Source organism: Fragaria vesca, linkage group LG4, assembly GCF_000184155.1.
Source record: "Fragaria vesca subsp. vesca linkage group LG4, FraVesHawaii_1.0, whole genome shotgun sequence".
Lineage (NCBI taxonomy): Eukaryota > Viridiplantae > Streptophyta > Magnoliopsida > Rosales > Rosaceae > Fragaria > Fragaria vesca.
This window is the reverse complement of record NC_020494.1, coordinates 20419261-20445665: the sequence shown is the minus strand read 5'-3', so window position 1 is coordinate 20445665 and position 26405 is coordinate 20419261. Positions and strand designations below refer to the sequence as shown.

The 26405-nt window shown below is 39.1% G+C and overlaps 4 protein-coding genes and 1 pseudogene across 5 annotated transcripts in view; 2 read left to right on the top strand and 3 right to left on the bottom strand.

Annotated features, from left to right (window-relative positions):
* Window positions 1-26405, top strand: part of LOC101295621 — an 880650-nt pseudogene that overhangs the window by 639105 nt on the left and 215140 nt on the right. The window contains exons 142-146 of the transcript XR_184594.1: window positions 493-584; window positions 6287-6715; window positions 17714-17830; window positions 17991-18060; window positions 18158-18277. The product of XR_184594.1 is annotated as an uncharacterized LOC101295621 (transcript). The remainder of the gene's footprint in view (window positions 1-492; window positions 585-6286; window positions 6716-17713; window positions 17831-17990; window positions 18061-18157; window positions 18278-26405) is intronic.
* On the top strand, window positions 1336-2109 carry LOC101292012 (putative calcium-binding protein CML19-like). The gene has a single exon (XM_004297543.1). The coding sequence runs from the start codon at window positions 1514-1516 to the stop codon at window positions 1934-1936; it is 423 nt and encodes a 140-aa protein (XP_004297591.1). The 5' UTR covers window positions 1336-1513; the 3' UTR covers window positions 1937-2109.
* On the bottom strand, window positions 2124-6792 carry LOC101300816 (conserved oligomeric Golgi complex subunit 2-like). The gene is made up of 12 exons (XM_004297489.1): window positions 6282-6792; window positions 5776-6018; window positions 5018-5354; window positions 4529-4690; window positions 4288-4387; window positions 3988-4203; window positions 3794-3902; window positions 3373-3573; window positions 3077-3181; window positions 2802-2927; window positions 2579-2710; window positions 2124-2388 (listed from the first exon to the last, which is right to left on the bottom strand). The coding sequence occupies exons 1-12, from the start codon at window positions 6741-6743 to the stop codon at window positions 2275-2277; spliced, it is 2307 nt and encodes a 768-aa protein (XP_004297537.1). The 5' UTR covers window positions 6744-6792; the 3' UTR covers window positions 2124-2274.
* Window positions 7610-16599, bottom strand: LOC101298792. Its single transcript, XM_004297482.1, has 27 exons — window positions 16417-16599; window positions 16071-16263; window positions 15814-15950; window positions 15584-15700; window positions 15293-15439; window positions 14513-15138; window positions 14066-14187; window positions 13878-13969; window positions 13420-13675; window positions 13237-13297; window positions 12931-13076; window positions 12738-12808; window positions 12479-12652; window positions 11685-11756; window positions 11468-11569; window positions 11279-11368; window positions 10659-10734; window positions 10474-10567; window positions 10297-10366; window positions 9946-10125; window positions 9509-9631; window positions 9333-9416; window positions 9060-9244; window positions 8779-8917; window positions 8632-8691; window positions 8344-8448; window positions 7610-8253 (listed from the first exon to the last, which is right to left on the bottom strand). Exons 1-27 carry the CDS (start codon window positions 16528-16530, stop codon window positions 8140-8142), a joined length of 3750 nt encoding a protein of 1249 aa, XP_004297530.1. The 5' UTR covers window positions 16531-16599; the 3' UTR covers window positions 7610-8139.
* On the bottom strand, window positions 18609-20688 carry LOC101314745. Its single transcript, XM_004297536.1, has 3 exons — window positions 20582-20688; window positions 20053-20509; window positions 18609-19581 (listed from the first exon to the last, which is right to left on the bottom strand). The coding sequence occupies exons 2-3, from the start codon at window positions 20085-20087 to the stop codon at window positions 18744-18746; spliced, it is 873 nt and encodes a 290-aa protein (XP_004297584.1). The 5' UTR covers window positions 20088-20509; window positions 20582-20688; the 3' UTR covers window positions 18609-18743.

The window sequence follows — 26405 nt, the reverse complement described above, 5'->3', positions numbered from 1 at the left end:
CCTCTACTCTCTCTCTCTCTCTCTCTCTCTCTCTCTCTCTCTCTCTCTCTCTCTCTCTCTCTCTCTCTCTCTCTCTCACACACATGTGATTTGCATGCATTAGTAATTACGGGTCATAAAATGTTATTTGTAGTGAATTTGGTGGTGTCATTATTTGAAATAATCTCTCCTTTCTTTTTAAAAGTTTGTTTTTCTTTTGGTGAATTTCATCTTTATTTCCATGGGTTGTGAATGTTGGGCTTTTTCCATTTGATATATGCTAGGGTGCATATGTGACCATCACCAACATGTTAATCTCATATATTTTAATCCTTCACTGAACTTGTAATATCTAGAAACTTGTTGGCTGAGGGGATCAATAGAAGCCCTGGGCAATGCAAATCTTTGTGGGCATCTTTGGTTCAGAAATACGAGGTTTGTTTTTCTCCATCCTTTATATAGTTTATTCTGGTTTATCCTTGTGCTAATCAAAGAAGTCTTCTCTGGAAACAGGAAAGCAAGAGTGGAAAGAGGAGCCAAAAGAGTTGGCCATATTATGAGGAAATGGATGGAGGTTTGCCTGATTCAGAGGCAATGGCAACAAAGTGAGTGGGGGAAGACACCATGAACAAGGGTCATCGGAACCGGTATTTTCCCTCGTCAAGACCTGGAGCTTTAACCCTATTGCAACTCATCCACAACTCTGATTGATTCCTCGAAAGTCTTTCCAGATCAAAATAGTGAGAAGCTGGAAATGGGTTATTTAGTACTGTGCCCACACAGCCTTGTTGTATATCAGTTCAGTGAGATAGATAAGCAAGGAGGACAAGGGGATGAGGATTTTGTATAACGAGGGGAGAGATCACAATTTTTGTCACAACTAGTATCTAAACTTTTCGAGTTCATTTCAAGTTGTAGCCGAGTCTACCTACGGTTGCTATTCCGGCCAAAAATGACTCGGAGGTTGCTTGGAAACAACATATATAACCTAGAAACCGTCACAATTATTACATGATTTTTCTAAGAATGCCGTACAGCAAATGTATATTATGTGACGCAGCCGTGTGCTTAACGTGTTATTAGCTATGAACAATATAATTCAAAATAGTTTATAATTATATAACTGGCTCAAAATCTCAGATGGCCAGAATTAGGAATATTTTGACTATCAAACAAAATACACTAATTATTCTTCAGACTTCTAGACCGTTGAACTTGTTCTCTTCTTCGTTTTAACTGTTAACTATTTTCCTCGTGACATTGACAGCACCAATGACCTAACACCCACGCTACTCCTGACGACCTCTCTTTTTAAATTTTTCCTCCCTTTCTTGAATTCTTCTCTTTGATTTACGTGTTCTCGAAAACTCACAGCAGCTTCTACCTCTGCTCGTAGAAGAAGCAGCGAAGTCGGTTCCAAACTTCCACTTTTGTGTATATAAACCTCTACATGTATCATGGTTATGACAATATCAGTTGATATCTACTATATACTTCTATTTTTCGTACGTACAGTAGTGTTTCCGTTGCGTAAATGGAGAATCACAGAGGATTTGAGCGTGTGTTCAGCTACTTTGATGAAAACGGCGACGGGAAGATTTCGCCCTCGGAGCTGAGAAACCGGCTAGGGTTGATGGGAGGAGAAATGCTGCAAAACGAGGCGGAGGTTGCCGTTGGGTATTTGGACTCGGACGGAGATGGCTTGCTGGGTCTGGATGATCTTGTTGAGTTGATGGAAGGTGGAGAAGAGGAAGAGAAAATGAAGGGTTTGAGAGAGGCTTTTGAAGTGTATGATTTGGAGGGGTGTGGGTTTATAACACCCAAGAGCTTGAAGAGAATGCTTAACAAGTTGGGTGAGTCCAAGTCTATTGAGGAATGCAAGGCGATGATCAGTCGGTTTGATTTGAATGGGGATGGCCTCATCAGCTTTGAGGAGTTCATAGTAATGATGCAATGAAATAGAGATTCACAGTGATGTGTAGTGTATATAATTTCATTTATTCATTCATTCTTTTCCTTCTGGGTTTGATATTTGAGATTCTAACTGAGCTCTGCTCATGATATTGTAATAATTCTGCTCTTTTGTATTGGTAAAATTTTCAGCATGATTACTAGAGAATTTGTTTAATGAAAGTGCCGAGTCTAACAAGTATGAATGTATGATCTTCCATTGATGTTTGATTACCAAACGTTACGATAAATCAATAATATATAAAGATGCATTTCACAACTACACCAAAATTCTTGAGACTAAAAGGTACATCTACAAATGGCTCATGCCAAACACCCAAAACTCTAGAAATTAATCACACCTTGATTGTCTGCAGGAGCAACACATTGCCACAATGAGCGGTAAGATTCGATATTGGCAGCGTCGACGCCAAGGGCTCTCAGGTTACGGCCGTACTCCTGAAAATTAGTTGTAGAGGGCCTTAATTAGTTAATTAGTTATTAACTACTTATCCGATGATCCAATTCAGGCTATAAATGAATGCAGTACTGTTGTCTTGCAAGATGCTTTCACATACGTGACCAAAGAAAACATTACCATGCACCAGAGAACACATACCCCGTAAGGCCAAAGTGGATTGTTTCTTACCTGAATGTCTAGGAATAATTGCATGCAAATCTTGTCAGTGTCGGACACATTGGAATCCGAGACATCTACTGCTCCACCTCGTCTCTGTGCACCTAGCCTAATTTTCTGGAGTGAAGACTCTGTTCTCCTAGCCTGCAAGATAGGGAGAAGTTAAGAGGTAAACAAACACAAATCAATCTTGATTAAATATCTTTGAGATCATCAAAGCATCAGGAGCACTAACCACACTGACGAGTTCAGCAGCTGACTCATAATATCGACCAGTAATCTCAGTAGCAGCACTAAGCACTAGTTCATTCTTAGCATCTTCTTTCAGATACCTTGAAGCTCGCTCCCCATCCAAAAACACCTAGTGGTGGTCAGTGGTTCAGCATTAGTTTTATAATTCAGAAGTAAACCTCACGCATAAACAAGACAGGCCGCCGATGGCAGTGGGAGAAAAAAAACACATATTGCTGTTTTGAGAACATAATGACAATTTAAACTCAGGCCACATACCTTCAAAGGCCGTAATACTCCTGACACATAGGGTGAGTGTCTAACAGGAAGAGGTTTATTAGTCATCCTGTATGTTGCTGTTATTCCCTTTAGCTGTCTCAAGTCCTACATTTTTCATAAAGTTAGCATGTAAATACGTAGAGTTCACATTATGGAAATAATATGTAGAAGAATCTAATAATTGCGCAGTAACAAGAGCTCTTTTTTCCTTTTGTGAGCTACAATCGGCCCAGGGGACATATCTTACTGCATTAAATTTAGCCAGAATAATCTTTAATCAATACACAAAAGCTTACCTCACCAGACTTCTCAACCAGAGTCTCCACAATGGTGTTGATGATGGCAGGTGCTAAAGCATCCAATGCTTTTCCTCCGTGTAGAATACTCCGTTTTACATGATCAAGTGTATCACCAGAGCATGATGAAAGGAGCTCAAGTACATGTTCAAGAAAGTCCCCACAAACCCTTGTGTGAAGGCAATTTATGTCATGAATAATCTGCAAAGCAAACATCTTATATCAGCCTGGTGGCTTAAGAACAAACAAGTAAGATCCAGCAACATTCATAGCATATTTAAAGTCTTTTCATAGTTTCATTGCCATATTTGCTCGTCATGGATATGCGCAATGGAAATTTGATGAGACCCAAGGATAAGAAGAGACTGGAAAATATTACAGGACAAAACAAGAAGTACAACAAAAAAAAGTCAAAGCATACATAAAGAAATTCATCTGGTACAGTTGAAATAGCCCATTCACAGCCAGGATTGGAGCCAGCATTACCCTTCTTCCGAGCAGCTAGTCCAGATGACAACCAACTTGAGTATCTATATTGCATTTATAAAATGTAGTCAGTATCAATAAAAGCCTGAATGAACTAAAACACAGTATCGAGTTCCACCTCAGACTGACCTTGAAAGAAGCTGCAATGATAAGCGCAGAAACTTGTCAGAATAAGAAAGAACAACAACATCTTCTCTCCAACAGGATTCCAAGCACTCCAACAAAGTAGCACTTTGTTTTAATGTTAAATCCAGAGAATTTCCTTCACGAGAATGTACATTTTGTAGTGGGACGAGACTAGTCGCCGCAAGTACAGATTCTAGAGCACCCGCGATCTCCTGAAACCTGAGGTAATATAATTAATGTAAAGGGGCAGTCCTAAACATAAATCCTCAACTTTCTCAATGAGAAAGGCAACCACTTCCATACCTCAAAGAGAAATAAACCCCAAGGTTCCATTGCTTCATGAACTCATTATATACAGCTTCTGCTCGAAATTTGGAAACAGCTGCTCTGGACGGAAAGTAACCTTGCATAAGAGTACAATGTTATAAGTACAATGAACTACATCTTGACTTGTATAAATGTAACAACAGTTCCATATCAACACCGAGTAACCAATTCTGAGTTTCAAATTTAATGAATGTAACTGAGGTATGTTTGATCCTACCTTCCAGATGAGCCAGGAAATCTAGGCTCGATTTATAATTTTTCAGAAATTCTGTTGGTCGTCCAGGAGAAAAAGCACCAGGTTTTCCCTTTTGGATTGCTGAGAGAACCTCTTTGAGAATTGAATTCGCCAAGAAGTCGAACACATGCAAACCAGAATTTTCTGCAGGAAAAACATATCAAAAAAAAATTGTTCAGCAACTTGGATAAGATAGAGGAACACCTTCACGGATGCAAGTGCATATCAAATATCAAACTATAGTACAACCTAAAGTGCATTCGATAAGGAAGATAGTGAGTAAAGATACACAAATGAAACAATGATGTTAAAGCAACTAGATTATAACGAACTTAGATCCAGACAAATGACTACAGAAAGCTAATAAAGTGAAGATATAGCATACTTTCTTTGGAAATCAAAATATAACACATATAGCTTTATTATCTTGATGGGAGTAAAATATCAAGGACTTAGGGTGGATGATAATACCTTCAAACGAAATTTCCACCAAATATTTGCAGTCTTTCTGAATGCATTCCTTTATTTGCTCATAATCATTCTCAAGTTCATCTCCAGATGGCTTTCCAGCTGCCCATGATGCTCCATGTGGAATAACTTTTTGTATTAGTGGGGCGACAATGGTTGTTCGGAAAAGTTCTTCTGCACTCCTTGTATTATCAATGGCAGCATATGCCCTTAGGCAATTGTAAATTGCATTTGCATCTCGATGTTCCAGTCCATCTACAAAACAATGTCCCAGGCTGGCATCTAACAATAGGCTAGCACCCTGAATTCTCTTTTCCATGTTTTCAATGAAAGGCAGGTTCTGTACTGGCATTAATATAGAAAAAGTAGATGAGCACAAAATGTCAAAGACCCTCACATTCACTATATAACTATCGAGTTTTGAACTATATATAAACAGAGCTCTTGCTAAGAACCAACCAGATCAATGCTAAGATAACTAGTAAAAACAACAAATGTCCTAGCATTATCTATTCCTCACAGGTTTCCCCAAGCCCTCATTCATACGGAACATATTCTCAATTTCACCATTTAAATTTCTTGAAAGCCACAAGAATCACAAGTACTATCCTACATAACTTACTCGTTACTAAAAAGCACAACCGAACCTATGAATTTGAAATATATGTATGCTGCAATATAACTTGAGGTCAAATTTGAAAAGCGTCAAAGCAAATGTTAACAAACAGGTGCAAGACTGAGAAAGGGAGAGCAAAAGCAACCTGTGCGTGAGCAATATAGAACTTGAGGCGATTCATCTCACTGGCAATTCTCTCCAAAAGCATGCTTTGAGTATCTCTAACACTAGTCCCATTCTCGGTAGTCCCGTTGCTGATGACATTCTTCGTTTGACTAGTCCCATTCTCGGCAGTCCCGTTGCTGATGAAATTCTTCTCTGCCAAATTCACATCTCCGTTTGACCAGTCGGCAGGCACACTCGGTAACTCCTTTATCAGTTTTTCAACCTGCACCGTCACAATAGAAACTGAATTTCAGCACTACAGTCAATTTAGATCCAGCACATGCAGCAGCTAATCCACATTATAAGTCCACTTTCCTTTTTCTCTTCTTCGAACCTATTTAGCACCGATTAAATATCCGAATACGAAAATTCTCAACTCTCTCTGCAATCCTAACAGTTTTCTACACATACTGCTCTCTCTAATTGCTCTAATTGCGAATGCTCGAACCAAATCTCATAAATCATGCTCGGAATTCTAAACATTACCTTAGAGACGACGTGAAAGGTATCAAGGAGAAGCTCCAAGATCTCTCTAGCCTCCGCAGCCTCGGATCTCTGCTTCAAACCATTCGTGAGCGCCACAAGCGATCCCTGCACGGAGCCGCGGAACTGCTCGATCTTCTCCCTCAGCTCCACAAGCGGGGCCCGCATCCGCACCACGGCGGAGTCGACATCGACGAGCTTGGTGCTGAGGTTGACGAAGTCGGCGTAGTCGCGGTTGATGAGGTCGATGAGGTCGTGGTTGAGGGAGGCGAGGTAGGACTGGAGCTCGGATCGGAGAGTGTCGAAGGGGACGAAGGTGCGGAGGTCGGAGATGTAGGCCTCGGAGTCGAAGTCAGGGGAGAGGAAGAGAGAGGGCTTGAACCAGAGGGGGTGGGAGTCCAGGGGGTCGGAGAAGAAGTCGGTGTTGGATCTGTGCGGTGCTGCTGAAGGAATCGGATCCGCCATTGGAATTTGAAGCGTCGCCGTTTCGATTCCAATGCGTTTCGCTTCTTCTTTCTCTCTGGTGTTGAGATTTATAAAAGGAACAAAGACGATAACCGGAGCGGGTAGTGTTGTATTTATATGCAGTTAAGTCTCCGTTATAGTTTGTGTTAGGATTACTCCTACTTGGACTCTTTTTCTGTACCAGCCCAGTTGTTATTCATGAGCCCATAAGTAGTAAACCCATATAGAAAAGCGCATTTTCAATGGTGGTCCTGGTCCATTTACTGTTTTATCGATGACATTATCACCTTTTTATTATTATTATAATCATAACTTCTTTTCACAACTGTTTTTAATCATACTACAACAAACAACAATTTTTCGTACGTCGGACTCACAAGCTCCCACGTCACTAAGTTAAAATGGTGTTGGACTTTTCTTTATGACTTCTTTAAGCTAGTAAACAAGAGATTCCTTCCGTTAATTGAAATAACCACCCTGACATAACCATGGTTCTCGGCAAGATTTACTTTTTCTAAAAGCATCAATTAGTAAAAAGTGCTTAAATGACTACTTTTTTTAGCCATGTTAACTAGATAAAAATAATCTGTCCGAGACCAAAATTTTATCGTTACATGCTCGCTTAGAAATCATTTTGAAAGTAGAAATTTCTGGTAACAAGCACATCTGATTCTAATCAGGGAAAAAAAAACCAAGAAGGTCTACCTATTGGCTATTGCAGTAGACACTTCTTATTCTCAAGATAGTGAAGATACTGCCTAAAGTTGTAATGAAGCCATGACCAAAACCAAAAGAATACACAATTTCAAACCCAAGCCAAGAGTATGTGGAAACACGACCAGCAAATATTTGATCAACCCAAGAATGAATGAAAACACACTTCTATCTATTGATGGAAACTTTATTGCAACATAGATTGCACAACCAATGGCAACGGATATATACAGTAAACTTAGATTAACAAAAACTATACATGCTAAAAGAAGAAAGTAGATCAGAGTAATTGTTGCTTATTGTTCAATTTCGACAAACTCAATAAAAAATGACTATATGCACAAGGCCATCGTTCAACTTCATCTTTGTTCCTCTATAATCTCTGTAAACTTAGATTCAACAGACATGTTTTTATGCCAACGGAGAGGATGGGGAACAAAACACAAGCAGTGAAGCCGTGCCACTTGTGTGGAAGGCTTCACTTTTCCTTGTGCCCGCCACCATCAACCTAAGGGAAAGCGATAGCTTGACAAACTAACATTCATTTTACAGGCAAAATGGTTCCCCAGAAAGCCTTCAGATGGAGGGCAAATTTACTCGCCATGGGGCTCTTCGCTCTGGGAGAACTGGAGAATTTATGAAAGAAATATGCATAAAAAACCCTTTTGTACACAGGAAATCTTCACATGAAGTAACTAAGGGCCTTCTTTCTTCTAGAACCCCCTTCTCCATATAGTTCATTCCATTGTAAGAGCTCTGTCATGTTTACAGACTCTGAGGATACACTGGCACATACCTAATTCCACACAACAGGTTCACAAATTAAGAGAAAGCAACGAGTGAATGAGTAAGAGAAAGCATACTAATGATGTTGATAAGCATTTACCTGTTCATGAGCATATTTAAAGTCATCCATGTTTACAGGCCGAACATCACCACTGCTACTCAATGCTGGAACAGGTTTACCTTCTGCTATAGCTGCAGCACGATCCTGTCACCAGTGTACAATGTCAGATCAAACCTTCTATTCAGAAAACTAAAGTGACTAATAAACAAGTGATATCTAAGTTTGTGTTGCCTGTCCCAAAGTTTTGGACAGACATAACCAACAAATAAGGCAACACAGTTACATTTGCTTTCCGGTCAAGTGAAAAAGTCAAAAATAAAGACATACCTTCTTTTCCTTTTCCAATATCTCTTTAATTGGATGGTGTGCAGCAGCCACGCATAGATTCTGCAATATAAAAGAAATTTTAATATATACAGCCACTCAAACAATAGTTATCAATGTAAAAAAGAAAAATTATATCACGTATATTACTTTAAGATCACTTCCAGAATATCCATCTGACATGCTCGCAATTGCCTCAAAATCAACATCGGGAGATAAGTCCTCTTTTGCCAATATGACTCTTAATATCTTCGCTCTATTGGGAGCATCTGGCAAATTTACCATTAACCTGGAGAAGAAAACTAATCATAAACCAAGGGGCATCTTGTAGTAAACAGCACAAAACGTGTGGGATGGTGTGAGAATAAAATGGTGAGACAAGGTTGTGTAGATACATGAAATCATTGGTCCCAACTTGACATGATGTTTACCTACGGGGCAGCCTTCGGATGACAGCTTCATCAAGGTCAAACGGCCTATTTGTGGCTGCAAGTACCAGAACTCGTTCTGCTTCTTTTGTTCGTAACCCATCCCAATTTACCATAAATTCATTTTTCATCTTGCGCATTGCCTCATGCTCCCCTGGGTTTTCCCGCCGGCCCAACATGCTGTCAACCTATAAAAAGCACCAATAATGAGAGGATACCATTTGAATATTACCTCCATATAAAATTGTTGAAGGGCAATGGGAGTTAAGTACTTACTTCATCAACAAATACAACACTAGGGGCAATTTTACTAGCTAGAGAGAAAACAGCTTTCACATACTTCTCGCCCTCACCAAACCACTGCAGTGAAGATGATATGATTTTAAAAATAGTTACATGAAATCACCACAACAGATTAAACGATACTCAACCAAAAATTAAGAATTCCCAACCTTAGATGTGATGCTCGACATGGATATGTTAATGAAGTTTGCACCAGCTTCTGTAGCCACAGCCTTTGCCAGCATCGTCTTGCCTGTCCCAGGGGGCCCAAATAACAGGATGCCTTTGCAAGGCTGGAAGCAGAGAAAATATAAACAACTCTAATCAGATACACTCATAAACTCAACAACAGCTGATCAAACAGTAACACCAAACTTGGGACTTGAAATAAGAACCCCAAAGTAAAACATTGAAACTCTGGAAACTACAGCAATATTCTCTGTCAACCTAAGTGACAGTTACATCTGTATTATAAATAGAGGGCTAAACGTAAACTATACTGAACTCTACCCTAATGAAACCAGGATGCATGAAAGAACAACAATAGTACAGCTACCACACTCTAAACATATATAATTATTTGCTGCAACATAAAAAAAACTAGGACCTTGGTTAATTGCCCCTTGCAGAAAAGCTCCGGCCTTTGTAAAGGCAGCATCACCAATTCTTTCAATGTATCCTTCACATTTTCAAGTGCCCCAATATCATCAAACGTGACTCCAATGTCAGTTGGTGGGATAACATCAGCCAAAAGCCTTTTCTCAAATTCATTTTCTGTTACAACATCCTGATTTCATCACAGAAAAAGATTAGACAGATCACCATGAAGAACTTAAAAAAACAATGAAGTCTTACTCAAAGTGACAGTCTTGACAAAAAAAAAAAAAGGAAAGAAAGAACAATATGTAAAAAGTTGTTGAAAACGCAAAAACCAGTTGCATGCAGGATAGCCAATCACCTTAAGTGACTTCTTCAAGCTCTTATTTTCATTCTGGATAGACTGCAAGATTCCAAGTCCGTACTGGATGCTGCCAGAATTGCAACATGGCATTACAACTGTGTAATATCCATCCAATAACTGATATTTCAGCTAGCAATTATTCAGCAAGATGGCAAGAAATGACCGGTCAATTACCTCTCAGCAGACAAAACTACTTTTGTTTCTGGATCAGCTTCAGGATTCTGCATTAAATGATGGCTTAACGCCCATCCAACTACCTTCTCTGAACCTGCAACACATAAGACATTACATAAAATTATCAAAAATAGCACAAAGAAGACAAAACCAAAGTATGCCTGATACATCAGACTATAACATACTTTCATTTGTGAGCGTCTGGTCCTTGATGCTTAGTGTATCAAGTCCTTCGCATTCCATCCCACACCGACCCAGAACCTAGAAATGAAACAACGCACCTTGATTATCATCTTTAAAGTTTGACAGCTGTAAACATAAACTCCTTAATTAATAAGAGAACTCAAGGGGCCTGGACTAGAGCATTTAAATTGTATTTCACCACAGTTGACAAAACTTCTATTTTTGGACATAGGCTATTAGTGTCAAGTCAAGTTTTATATAATCCTCATTAACACAAATTATGAATATATACATACATATATATACACATATTAATAAATATCAAGGCCCTCTCTATATATGAGAGGAAGTGTTTGACACTGGATTTGTATAGCCTGCAAGCAATATGTAAGGTAATGAAGCAAATTCATGGCCCATAAGGTTACCAATAGTCACCTTATACATATGTACAGACAATAGACAGAAGTAAAACCACAGAATGCAGACAAATACGGTTTCAAATATGAACATAAGAGTTATTCGAGCAAACAAGCTGACTACCCATAAACCGAACTGCATTGTAATGTGCACAGAGATCCCCAAATAAATGATACAGGAAAAAGTCAAACCAAAAGAAACTCACAGCGCGCAAGTGGTTTAGATTTCCCTTCATCTTGAGGGTTTCGGTATCACGATCCAAATGCAGTTTCCATGAGACAAGAAGTGCCTCATCCTGGAACGGTTAATAAACTTTAATAACATATATAGAAAATACCCAGGAAATAGAAGGGAAAAAGAAACTGTCCATAAACCATAAACTGTCTATACAAACCTGTGGCATATGAATGGTTACTTTATTGGGAAAAAGTTTCGTCAGAAGTTTTGTTGCCTTGGGAACTTCCTTCCCTCTTTCGTGCAGTCTTCCAAAACTATCCTGCAATCAAGAACACTCCACACTCAATATAGCAAAAGAGCACCACCCCATATTTTAAACAAAGATAAAGTAATAAACAAAAGCACACTATTTGCAAGAGATGCATAAGCATTACCGGAAAAGCCAAGTCAAGAAGAGCAGTTTGATTGCTACCGAACTTTGTGAATAATAGACCACCAGGATGCGACTGGAAAGAATGGAGAGAACATTCAATATTATCATATCATTTTGAAGAAATCTGTTTTGGGGTGAAATTAAGAGGAGCACAAAAGTGCTTAACCTCAACAGTCTCTGGTACCGGTTTTTACCACCAATCCCATGTTTGATTGCACATAATGTAATATTACTTTGTCCTTACAGAGTTATAGGCTGTGTCTCCATATATGTAATATTGGCTCAAAATATTACGAATCACCAAGACAACAGTAATACAGCATCTCGAGCAGAAGAAATGCTGGAAAGCTCTTTGGAAAACAGTCTCTTATATATACAGGGTACTAAAAGGTATTGGTATAGCTTCATACATAACAAGTTTCAGCAATGGCGCTAACGAGTATGTAGACTTCTATTACAATCATTGCATAGTACCTCGTATATAGAAACCAGACATTATCAATATTGTGAGCATCTAGCTGGGTGTGCAGGATTCCTTCTACAAAGATGATGAGCCATATTGATTCCATATGATAACCCCATTTCGTATGTTTACTACACTCAGATGCTATAATTGTAAATATCAAATTCCACTTTTCAGTATCAATTTCTTTTTACATTTTAAGTTGAGTATACTTAGAAGATGACATAGCAATTCAATATTTCATGTTATCAATATATGAGATGGAAGAGGAAGAAAAAAAAAAAAAACTTCCTCAAAAGGTCACCAAATGCAGAAACTAAAAGAAATATTACCTTCTCCTTGCGATTGTCAGTATGAGTATGAGAGCCAATAACAACCACATTATCAGGAAGCTTATCAAGCCTGCCTCTGAATGTGGAATATGAATCCTGATTTCCTACAAGGGACTTCTCCGCATCTTTCATGAACAAAATGAAAGGAGAGCTTCTGCTCTCACTATGTACAGCCTGTAATAGATAATATGTAAAAATTATGAGAAGCTGAAAACATTGTTAACAAAACAGGATTGCTTATGATGGAAAATGATGCTACCTCAAACAATGTATTGATAAGTAATCTATCCAGATCATCCCCACCCGTGTTCTCCAAACGAAGATCAGAGGCTACAGCAGGAGAAATAAGAAAGGTAAGAGGACTAAATACATACACATATTATTATCATCATCATCATTACAAAATGAAGGTCACAAGCTACAAGCATGTGCAGCTGCTAATAACATCATACCGTTGCAAAAGAATCCATGTCCTTTACAAAGACCCCCGAGATCAACACCATCAAGTATTGGTTTATCAAACCTCACACCAATTTTTGACAAAGGATTGTCCTCAAAAACCAACATAACCTCTCCTCGGGCTCCAGTCGCTGGGCCCCTGTAAAAGTGACATAACATTTCTTAGTGCTTGAACAGTTCTTAGTAACATATTAAATCAGTGCAGTAAAAGTTTCTAAATAGATATATCAAGTCCAAAGCAGTCATTTTAAAAAAGGAGAAAAATAGAACCACAAATTAACATTTCACAAGAATTGTACCGTGAAGAAGATGTAGGATATAAGCCACTAGAAGATATGCCTATGAACCTTACTCTGTCACCTGCATGTTGCATTTAAGAAATATAAAAAAATCAAGCTAAAGAAGAAGAAGAAAGAAATGCAGAAACTTGTAAATTCACAGAGGACAGAGAGCAGCAGAAAAAGATTCCCAAAATGGCAAACCTATTTTAAACACGTAATTCTTAGATGTCCCTGAGGATGTGGCGATGCCGTCAGTCTCCTTCTTAGGCTGGGATTCGAGGCCATATGAAGGCCCAGTTGAAGAGCTTGTCGCCAACTTTGGTGCCTCTAGCTCAGAAGCTGAAGGATCAATACTCTTAGCCAAGTCTGTAGGAACAGGACTTGGTTTGGCCAAGGTGCTCATTTTATCTCCATTAGAACCATCCTTGAGCAGCTCGGCTTCCTTTGACAATAAACCCTGTGGATGAATACTATCACTAATTAGCTCTTGCAAAAAGATTGAGCAATGGAAGTAAAAAGAAATATTGATAACAATTAATAATATGAAAAATAACTATAATCACGACACAGTGGACAAAACCAAGTAATTAGAGTAAATCCCCAAAAACAAAGAAAAAGGAAGAACTTAAGCCAATGCCAGGAACTTGTTATTTACTTACACCCAAAAGTGAGTGGCTATCAAATATGAGCAACTTTGCCCCGAAATATTGAGCAAGTGCCTTAGCCAACATCTCCTGGTATATCTCAGACCCTTGAAAGGCATCAGAAACCATCAGTTAAAATTTTGGAGCAAAAGCCAATACATCACACGTAATATTTACAATCACAAATAGCATTACATTCATACCTGCAGGACCAGATAGCAATATTCGAGGATTCACAGTGGTAAGCTCAGAAGTATACTTTGCATGTTCTTTATGTTTCAAGTGTATAAATGAAGCTGCAATCAGCACATTCTTCGTATTCTCACTGCAATTTACAAAATCAATAAGCTACTATTGCATTTTTGAAATCAACAATCATGCACAGTATAAATCATCATTCAACAGTGTAGAATAGTATTGGGAGGATTGAGTTATCAGCATAACACCCAACTGCTCACTGCACACGGCTTGCTGTGCAGTGACTTAGATATATGCACAATAACTCAATACTCCCAATAAATAGGAAAAATTGCATTTATAATTACCAGGTAAACTAACAAGATACATGCACAGACCTGAAGCATTTGTAGCAAAAGAGAAGAAATGTATATTGGCTTAGCCAGGACACATGCACAGCATATAGTGAATACCTCAAATAGTACGGGAAATTATCAAATGAAACATCCACGCTATTGCCTTCAAGAATTGCTGCATGAATGCCTTCTTTAAAAACAGCACATCGCACAGACATGCCTGACGTTGATGCTGGCATCGAATCCCTCGTCCACTCATTTCTTTCTTCCAATACCTGTTTACAGATACCTTTGCTCAATTTCAGTTTATAACTAGGTGATCGTGCTAACATCCTCAATAAAGGCCCTAGCAAATCATTCCCAGAAAATTTTACATTGTCTGCCTCTATGCCCGAATCTGGGTTGCATTCTGGAGTAAGATTCTTGTTGATTCCTCCAATCTCTTCAGTTTTGTCAGTAGCTCTGTTTGGAGTCAAGCTGTCTTCGAGTTCTTCAAGCTCACCTTCTGTACCTTCTGGAATAACAGACTGAGCTGGTGCGTCAGCCCCTGGATGGAATTTATTGGTGGCCTGCGCTGCAGACTTCCATCGTGGTAGTTCTGGTCTCATACTAAGAGAAGCCAGTATGGAAGCCCCATCCACAGCTGAAGGATCTCCGGCTCTCCTGTCAAGCAGATATTTTCCAATGCCACTTGGAACCTCTGTACCCTTAACTGGACCCTCAGGCACAAGTAGTTGAAAAATCTATGTCAACCAAAGTTAAGGAAACTAACCATGTGGGCATAAATTCTTACAGGCACACAGTTACATGGGCATTGAAAGTGATCCAAAGAGTACAGTCAAAAAATTAAGATTAAAACAGAAACAAACAAAGAAGTAAATAACCCATGAAGGATACATAAGCATGATTTCCCAGAGGACCAAATACCACTTCATCACCTGAGTTGAGCACACAGCTGTTGCCTTTCTTCACATGTGCCCCATTTACTTGCAGTGATCCCTTGTTTCCCATACTTTCTATAATCGTAACAGCACCGCCCTCCCGCTGATCATGTTACGATGAGCACACACATTTTAGAGGAAAAAACACCTAAGTGGGTTTTCATTCAAAAGTAATATGAACCAACATTCTCATTAGTTTTGCAGATTACCTACAAAACCATAAGAAATGCAACTCTTGAAACAATACCTGTTCGCGTCTGATCTTGCACAGACATGCACTAATAGTACTATCCTTCAGAGGGAAATTGCTGCTTCTGCTCGAACCAATAGTGAAATTTGATGTTGTGATAGCAATGTTCAGATTCTGCAGTTGAACAAAGAAGTTAGATACACCTCAAACAAAATATCCAACACACTACTTCAGTCCAGACTCACACACAAGTCCACCAATTCAACTTATGCACCAGCACAAATTACCAGAGCTGACTGTGACAGAAGCTTGCACCAAGGTGTTGCCAGCTCAAAACTCGCCGAATTCAGACCCGACTTCTGATACGAACTCCATGCCAAAATGGAACTCCTCGCCTTATCCAGCACAGCAGCTGGAGAAGTCCCTGAAAACAAGAACCAAACATTTCCGAAATTCTCAATCAAAAACCAAACATTTCCAAACTCAAATTCAATCCAACAACAAATGTAACACATCATCATCATCACAGTGCCAAAGATTCCACCTTCAGCCACACGCGGCGGAGTCACCGCCACAGCTTGTGCAGAAGCTTCAGTCTTTACAGAAGTCACACCATCCCCGGCCGCCGGAGCCTCGCCGGCGGCGCTGCATTCTCCGGGATCAGCCGCCGCCGTGGCCGGAGTACAAACCTCCTTGGAATTCTCGGTTTTCTCGGAAGCAACACCATTGTTATCGACCTGTAAAGAAACACAGAAACCCCCAAGAAATCAAAACCCTAAATCTCACAATTCAGGCCAACCCAAAAACCCAATCTTTGACCCTCAAACCAAAACCAAGAAAGAAAGAAGGACAATAAAGAACCGATTTTTATTCAAGAAAGAAGACAGGACCTTCTGACGCTTCGGAGACTGAGGCTTGTTGTTGTTGTCGTCCGAGGACGACGATCTTTTGCTGTTGTTATTGTTGTTGCCGGAGAGAGATCCACTTCTCCTCGTTGAAACCATGGCTGTCTCTCTCTCTTCGGTTTTGTTTTTTTTTCCTCTAAAGAAAAAAAAATGAGAAAGAAAGAGAAAGAGAGACCCTGGGGGAGATTTAATTATTTTTAAGGGGGGTTGATTTTGTGCTTTATTTATAGTTTGGGTTCCTAAAACCGAGATTATAATAAAGTTGTTTCCTTTTACGTTCTGGTGTTCGGTTGGTGCATGGAAGATTTGTGTCCCCAATTTGAATTTTTATAGAGGAAGACGACGGCGCAGGCTAAGCGGCGCAGGTTAGCGTCCGGGGGGCGAAGACCGACGGGAAGAGACCAGGTGGGTCGGTGTCAAGCGAGTCTTTGGTTGGTTGTAAACTTAAGAGGGCGGGGGTTGGTGTCATGTACTTGGGTGGGTTTGTCTTTATACTTTATACTTGTGGAGTGGCAAGGCTTGTGTAGTAGCAGGAACTAGGAAGCTCCTATCAATTTGTTGGGTTTGGTTTGGGACTTGAGTGGTTTTATTTTCGTAGGATTATGCAGATTTACTGCCATTTCTTAAACCATGTAGATTTGTTTCGAGATTGAGACGGAAAAGACAGACACGATTTATTCGCGCGTTATCGCGTGAATTAGTGGTTGAAAATTATCACATATTTTGTGGTTAAAAATTATCACATATTTTGTGAGGTAATATAGCATGTGAAATGTTTTTTATATAGTATGTGAACATTTTATGCAACATGACACATCCAGATACATTAATTATTTAATAGTTTCATTCTCTTCCACAATTTTTTTTCCACTAACAAAACAATAATCTAAAATTCTCACTAACCTTATAATGAGTGTATTCTAAATACTACTTGAAAGGCAGTTAATTTGCAGCTAATGGAATCTTTTATGTAATTTGTTATATTTGGTAAGTCTGGTAATTAATCACAGTTGAAAGACTTGTAGTTTTGATAAGTTTTCACCTTCTTTCAGGACCAACAAAGGTAATTAGGAATGGCAATCCCTGCTGACCTGAAGAAACTGGATGAGTACTTACTTTCTAGGAGTTACATCACTGGGTAAACTCTTTTTGTTACTTGGTCATAGTCTTTTAGAATGGCTTTTAATTTGCACTTTTTTGTGGAGGGTTTTAACTAGAGGAAACTAGAAGGATTCCGAGATGGTTATAATTTATAGACTTTTATTTGCAACAATGCTGCCAGGTATCAGGCTTCAAAGGATGATATCACTGTGCTCGCAGCTCTTGAAAAGACCCCATCCTCGCAATATGTGAATGTGCTGCGGTGGTACAAACATATTGAGGCACTTCTGAAGATTTCGTAAGTTCTTAATTTGTTTCAGTGTCCAGTTTGTGCATGGTACTTATCTGTGTCAGTCTTGCAGGCGCACCATGAAACAGCATGTATTTATGTATGTATATGTTGGTAATACATTCTTCTTATATATGTATGTGAGTTTCTTCTTAATTGGTGATTGTAGTGGTGTTTCCGGAGAAGGTTGTGGTGTCACTGTCAAAGGAGACGCCCCTGTCATAGCAGCTGGAACAAAGGTAAGTCTGGCCTCCCCCAATTTTGACTGCTTATTTGGACGTCTGTTTTAACCTTGCTTGCCACTACATTGTTTCTGAAACATGATACCATTTTTAGGCCCCAGCTGGTGAAGAGGAAGATGATGATGATGTGGATCTTTTCGGTGAAGAAACGGAAGAGGAGAAGAAGGCTGCTGAAGAACATGCAGCATCCATCAAGGCATCTGCAAAAAAGAAGGTGTGAGTTTCCACTCTTGTTATGCTCTTGCAATATTGCTTTTAATTTCCTATCTTGTTTCTTGCTGCAGTTTGATGGTTCTGCAAAATGATAAGATGTACTTGCGATTGCGATTATTAGAAATTTAGAACTTTCTGAGTCGAAGCTTATTGGAACTTCACTTTCAGTGTAAAACTGAGTGTCACAGAACTTTATAAAATTGTAGAATCTTTCCTGTTGACATTGTTGACGAACTGGTATGAATGAATAGGGAGCAAAGATATAAGATCTTCTGGTCAGACCGTTCCTGTTTAAGATGTGCTTGCGATTTGCACCAATATAACAAGCTTTTGAAATTGTATAACTAATATTATTCAAATCAACTCCTCATAATCTTTACAGAACACAAACTCAAAGAGTGCTATAACCAATGATTACAGACCAAAAACTTGGGTGCTAGACAAATCATGATAAGTCTACTCTGTCTTTACCTACTTTGCTTCCACAATCTGCAAGCCAGCATAGCAGCCAACATACCACCAGTGGACACTGTAAGAATCATAGGCCAATTCAGCTTCTGCCCTGGTAGTTTTGATGGCTCACAAACTGCCTCCTCCTCCTCCTCCTCCTCCTCCTCTTCCTGCTCTATTGTTGGCATTGGCTCTCGGCACGAGGGACACAACTGATTCACCTCCGACCATTTGACAATGCAATCTCCATGATAAAGATGCCGGCAGGGCAAGCGAGTAATCATCAGCTGGTCCTCAATACCTTCTACACCCTCAAAGTGATCAAGACCCTCTCTACAAATAACACACTCTTCTTGTCTAGCAGAATCTTCCAAGCTATCAAGTCTCACTTTCTCCAGAGATTCTAAATTAACGACCTTGGGTCTATGCATTGGTCTTGTCAATCTGAGAGTCGCATCACATATGATACAATAAATAGGCGGCCCAGGGACGTCTGCCATCTCAACAGCGTAAAATATTTCATTAATAATAGTCTGATGCTCAACTTCTGGGATGTCCATGCTGGTAAGAACCTCAGCCAATATCACACTATGCTTTTGCCTTTCAGATGATTCCAAGAAATCAGGTAGTTCAATCTGAATTTTCTTGTCTGCTACGATCGTAGAAGAAGCTCTCGGATAATCAAAAGTTATAGCTCCAGGCGTATCGCTAGGACGGCTTCCACTCATCTTGTAGAGCAAAAGTCTGATTACAAGCCTGTTGCTTGGGAGTCCATAGGGAATACGTGCATCTCTTCTTTGAAAAGCTTCAGTTCCATAAAAATGTAGAATCTCTCCAGTGGACATGGTTGAAGAACTGGTATCAATAAATAGGGAGCATTAGTAACTTTAAGTACTGCAAAGATATAAGGTGTTTATAAGTATTGTGAAGCACAATGCAATAGACGTGAAGAACAATGTTACATGAATGGGTAAACCATATGCCTCTAAAAGGTCCTCTTTGTCAGGCTCACAATAGGATTCATAATCATAGAAGGTAATCCTAAACCTTAAAACCCACCCAACCCCATATCGCAATGAGATTCAAAACCTTGAACTCCACAACCAGGCGGCCACAATTCTAGCATTGAATTCTAAACATGCATATCAATATCAGAAGAAAAGAAGGATAGAAAAGAATCTTATTCTAATCTAGACTCGTTGATTCCAGCCTATTCCAACTAAGATCAACAGCTGACAAACACAGCAAGTCCAAAGTAAAGATGATCTCGCAAACGAACAGGAAAAATAAACACACAAGTTAATCAAGGCAGCAAGCAATACTTACAAGGAAAGTTTGTGTATGTCAAATTTAAATCTCATTCCATCTCTCTCCTCTAACTTCTCACATTAGTGTTCTGTTTTCATACCCAGACCCCTTCTCTTACTCATCTTCCTCTATCTTCCTTAATTGATAGAGATGACAAAACTTTTATCAACAACAGAACCCAATCACATCATAGAAATGAAAAAAATCTCGTATCATCCGGACTTTCAAAATTAGAACACAAGCCTTGCAATACCCAAACATCTCCACATCACAGATTTGGAGCAACATCAACTTATTCAACTTGCTCCATATCAACAACTGGGTCTGATCTGACAAAAAATGATCAAAGCATAGAAATCCACGGAAGCTGGGAATGAAATACAGGGAAGGAGATGAGAATCAACAACTGGGTCTGATCAACTGGGATTCAAAATAAGTGATTATGCTCTCCATAATTTCCTCTTCTTCTTCAAATCTGAAAAAGACCCAACATTTTTACCAAAATCCAGAATTCCTAAGATGGGGAAGGAAAGAGATAGAGAAGTACCTGACGCTTGAAGTCGGTGGCCGGTCGGCGGCTTGAAGTCGGAGGTAGTCGGGGCGGTTAGGTTAGAGAGAGGCGGTCTACACGGTTGGAGGGTTTTGAACTTTTGATTGTGTCAATTGTTAGCTGTACAAATGATCTTATAGGGTGAATAAGAAATAAGATCGCTATTTGAAATGTTTTTGGACTTTTCATCTTTTACTGATCTTTAGAATTCTGGAATTTATAATAACTACGTGACCTTTTGAATTATATAACAACAAGTTCAATGTTATAAAGAATGTTAAGGGTTGGCATGTAACATATAAAAAAATGTCAAAGGAATATGTGAAAAGTTGTAACTCATGAATATGAATCGTGACATTCAAGTGGTGATCATGTTCCTCCATGTATAAATAGGTGACACTTCTTTTGTTCTAAACACACATTCGAAACATCAACTCAAATGATCTCCTCTTTTCTTGAGTTCTTTCTCTCCCTATCTAGGTTTTAGCTTTCTAGTGATAGAAAAAAGGTACTACAAGTTTGTCGGGTGTTCTTGACAGCAGTGCAACTCCAAAGCACAAATAGTCGTTTTATCCTATGAGACAAGTGACATCAAACATTTTGCACTAGTAGAGGAGACATAATTTGCCTTTAAGAAAAGCGTGTAAGACACATGAATTGACTTCAACACTTACCTCTGGTCCTACATCTGAGTTGATTACTGAAAACAATATTTGTGTTCTTCGTTCTAAGTATTCCAAAACACACCATTCGCTTCCACAAATTCTACTTCTCCTTCAATCAAGTGTGGTAACAAAAATTGTTCATAGAAATTATTTTCATGTTCATCATGTTCATTATTTATAATTAATGTTTAATTATAAATTGGATTTTTATGTGAATATATTTTTGCAATATCTAACCCCTTTTTGTTATAGCCACATAAGATGACAAAACCCCCACAATCTTACTGAAGATAATCGAGAATAACACACACGACCCTAAATGAAAATGTCAAGAACAAAGGTTTCAAATTCAAGCGGCTGACTTGTCACACAACTATGCCTTAGCAGAAACGCTTGTAACAGATTCGTTGTCTGGAGATGTGCATATGACGAGAACTCAGACATGGAGAGCGATCTATATTCTCTACAATCAGTCCAGAATGATTGTGCGCGTGTGAAAAGGTAAACTGAAGAGAGATAATTTCCAGCTTCTTAGTCTAGAACGCCAATTGAGTAACTTAGGGTTTTTTTATTTATTTATTTTTATATCGAAATCACATCTTTCTTTTACATTGAATTTGAATGCAGGTGAATTCTCGAGAATTTAATCAAAAATGAGGAATTCCTAATTTCTTTTGGACTCTTTCCACCGTTTAAATTCTTTTCCCGGAAAAATAATCGTGGAATTTGAGAGCTTAAATTCCCGACTTGAATTCCTTACAAAATAGATGTCATTTATCAATTCCCTCAACGGTTTTTTTATGGTCACTAAATCTATATTAGGATTTGACTCCAATCGGCGGGCTCCCAAGCTAACTATGAAGGTGTCACTGTACCCGCTTCCAACCCAAACGCCTATGATGGTTCATGAGATTTAATTATAATCAGCTACGACTTGTTTTGTATATCCTAATCGAAAAAGAAATAAAAACAAATTAACATACAAGCAACATAATCAGCTACAATATTGGCCCGAGTACCGTAGACTTACTCTTGATCAGGGTCATAAATCAATGTCATAAATCATGATACTTTGTAGTTTGTAAAAACTGTCATGATACTTTGTAGTTTGTAAAACACTACCAGAAGAAAGGTTTTAGCCGACGAAAATAAAAAAACCAGGGCGACGAATTAGCCGACGAAATTTTCCTTCGTCGGCTAATTTAAATTTTTGTCGGCTATGATCAACTTTAGCCGACGAAAAGATAAAAGTTTAGCTGACGAAATTAAAATGTCGTCGGCTAAAGTGCCTTATATTTGCAGATCTGGACAGCAGCTCATCTGGGAAAAAAAAACGGGAGAAGAAAAAACGGGAGAAAAAGTTTGGGTATTGTCGAAATCTGTCCATAATTAGTTTGTGGAGCTATATATAGGTACGTATATGTGTATATATGTTGATTTTGAGTTTTATTTGAGTTGATCGATTTTGAGTGTGATTGAGTTGATCTATTTTTAGACGTTGGATGTATATATATATATATATATATATATATATGTTGATCGTAGTTTGGTTGTATGTATTGATAATATATATAGTAAGTTGTTGTTAATAAGTAGTAGATATATATATATATATATGTTAATTAATTTATAATATTGTGTTTATGGTATGAAGTTGTTGATGATATGAGTTGATGATGATTTTTGTGATAATGTTGATATATAATATTGTTATGTAATTATTAAGTATATATATGTGTTAATTAATTTGTTATTAATTAGTTGTAGTACGTATAATACTAAATGAATTGAGATTTTATATATGAAATTTAATTAATAATTAGCTAGAGTTATACATATATATTTTGTTATATTTTCAAGATATGGATAAGAGTTGGATTTCGCTTCTAAAATGGGACAAAAGATATGGTAAAGGAGTTATGAATTTTCTGGAATATGCACTGGCTAATGCTAACGGGAATACAATTTTCTATTGCCCATGCACGAAATGTCAGTGTCGCAGCGATATGCATCGATTTGCGATTGACAAAATATGGCAGCACTTAAAGAGTAACGGGTTTTGGGAGAAGTACACATGTTGGTTATATCACGGTGAAACATCATCAGGGGGTCCGCATGATCATGGCCAATTTTCTGAGACGGGTAGTACATCCAACGATCCAACAACGGCCTTCATCAACGACATCAACGACATGTTTCCTTATGAGAGCAGTGTATGCGCTGAAGGACAGTATATGCCTGAGCCGGTGCAGCCCTTCCCTAGAGCTGTCAACATTGCTGGTATTGACAAGTACAACAAACTGCTTGCTTTCCAACAGACCCCTGTGTACCTCGGTTGTCAAAAGACCATTCTTGAAAGTGTGATGGACGTAATGAAGATTAAAGTTAAGACAAAATCGACCGTGAAGGCTGTTGATGATTATCTACAGTACATTGCTTCGATGCTGCTCCACGGTCATCGTCTTCCTACCACTCATCATAAGGTCCGATGTATCCTGAAAGATCTTGGGCTTTCCTACATCAAGATCCATGCATGTAGATATGACTGTGTTCTTTTCTAGGGTAAAAATCCAGAAGGGAATGACCTTGGTGGCCTTGATACATGTCCGGTATGTCACACTGACAGGTATAAGCTGACTTCTACAGGCAAAAGGAAACATGTGAAGGTACTTCGATATTTCCCGTTGAGTGATAGGCTGGAGCGGTTGTACATGTCTTCACACATGGCCGAAGCTATGAGATGGCACGCTGATAGGGAATTGCATGACGAAGATACCCTTATACACCCTGCTGACGGGGAGGTTTGGAAGCATATAGACAAGGAGTTTCCTCATTTTGCGTCAGAGGTCCGAAATGTGAGGCTCAAGCTCTCATCCGACAGGTTCAACTCTTTTGGCAACATGAGTCTTCAATACAGTGTATGACCGGTGATTTTGGTACCATACAACCTTCCTCTATAGATGTGCATGAAGAAGGAATACAATATGTTGAGTTTGTTGATACCGGGGCCCGGTTATCTAGGGAAGTGTCTCAATGTGTATTTGAGACCTTTGATTGAAGAGCTTAAGTTTTTGTGGGACGTTGGTCATCCCACTTATGACAAGTACATGCACGAGATGTTCCAAATGCATGTCATGGTTGTTGGTACCATCAGTGATTTTCCTGCCCGTGGGATGTTGTCGGGCAACGTTGTTAGGGGATACAAGGCTTGTCCAGAGTGCCTTAGAGATGAGGGGAGCAGCAGTCATTGCAACAAGATATGCAAATTGGGTCACCGTATATCCTTCCATATGATCACGAATGGCGGTTCGATGCACAAGCATTTGATGGGACCGTAGAAAACGGTGTGTCTCCCAGAAGATGGACGGGGGAAGAAATTTTAGCAGTGCTTAATGATTACGATTTTGGGCGGCTCAACAATCATCCAAATATTGTGGCGGCAATACCTGAAAGATCCGACAGGTACAAATTCTGGACACATAAGAGCATATTCTGGGAACTCCCATACTGGAGTAAGTTGTTGATCAGGCACTACCTAGATGTGATGCACATAGAAAAGAATGTTTGCAACAGTGTGGTGGGTATAGTGCTGAACTTGGAGGGGAAGACGAAAGACGGTCCAAAGACACACATTGATCTAAAAAAAATGAAATTAAGAAGACATCTGTGGTTGAAAGAAGGGAAGAAAAAAATGTCTCAAGCTCCTTACACCGTGAAGCCTGACCAGAAGAACGTAATTTTTAGGTGGATGAGTTGTGTGAAGTATCTTTCAAGCTATGCAGGAAATATAGCCCGGTGTGTGAACTTCCGGGACAATAAGATGTACGGGTTGAAGAGTCATGACTGTCATATCCTGCTACAACGTCTCTTCCATATTTTCATTCGACCGTTCCTTCACCGTCAGGTGGTGGAGCCGTTAGTAGCGTTAGCAAGATTCTTCCAGAAGTTATGCACACGGGAAGTGAAAAAATATAACCTCCGGGAAATGCAAGAGGACATCATTTATATCATGTGTAAATTTGAGAGGATATTTCCTTCAAATTTTTTGACATCATGCCTCACCTGATGATCCATCTTTTCAAGCAATTGTTGTTTACCGGTCCAATACACTACACTTGGATGTATCCCATGGAAATGTACGTTTTTTACACCTGAATTCCTCAATATATATACATGTTCAATAATCATAACACTTTGCAACTTGATTTATAGGCAACTTAGAGACTACAAAGATTATGTGGCTAGTAAATCCGCGCCTGAAGGATGTATAGCTGAAGCATATATTGCGCACGAGTGCGTCACCTACATGAAGTTGTATTTAGGAGCGTTCAAGGAAACTCCGCAAACCATACCAGTAGATGTACCGAAGTTCAATCTTTCCATACTCTCTAGTGATGTTGAAGTTTATGGAATTTTGCCACACTCGTACAAGTTGCAACCACATGAGCTAGTCATTGCCCACTGGTGGGTATTGATTAACTGTCCAGAAGTTGAATACTGGAAAGACATCCATCTATATTGTCCAGACATTCAAGGTGATCTCGAGTACCACAACAGGGAGTTCGCAAATTATTTTGGCTGCTGGGTACGTAATTCAATATTTCTGTACGTGTTTATGTTTATTGCATAATTATCCATATTTACAGTTGAATGGTTGGTTGCAGATGAACCATATTCAATTTGATGGTCACCCAAATTGGTCGCACAAACTAAGACTTCTAGCGATGAAACCGATAATGTCAAAAGTGTATCCGATGTGCAAGGTAAATGGCGTGCAATTTATATGTGAACAGAGAGACAGCAGACGGAGAACACAGAATTCTGGGGTGATGGCGCATGATGGGCGGAATGGAGTTGACTATTACGGTGTTCTCCATTCAGTGATGGAACTCGTTTATGGGCAAGGCATGACAGTGCACCTCTTCAAGTGTAGATGGTTTGATACTAGGCCGTAGAGCATGAAGACCGATCAGTACGGAATATTATCGGTGAACACTGCTACAAGTTTTTACGAAGATGACCCGTTCGTTTTTGCCACATCGGTAAAACAAGTGTTTTATCTTGATGACCTTGCTAAGGGTGACGCGTGGAAAGTAGTCAACCTTGTGCACCCTCGAAACATTTACCGGGCGGCTACACTTGGAGAGGCCGAAGAC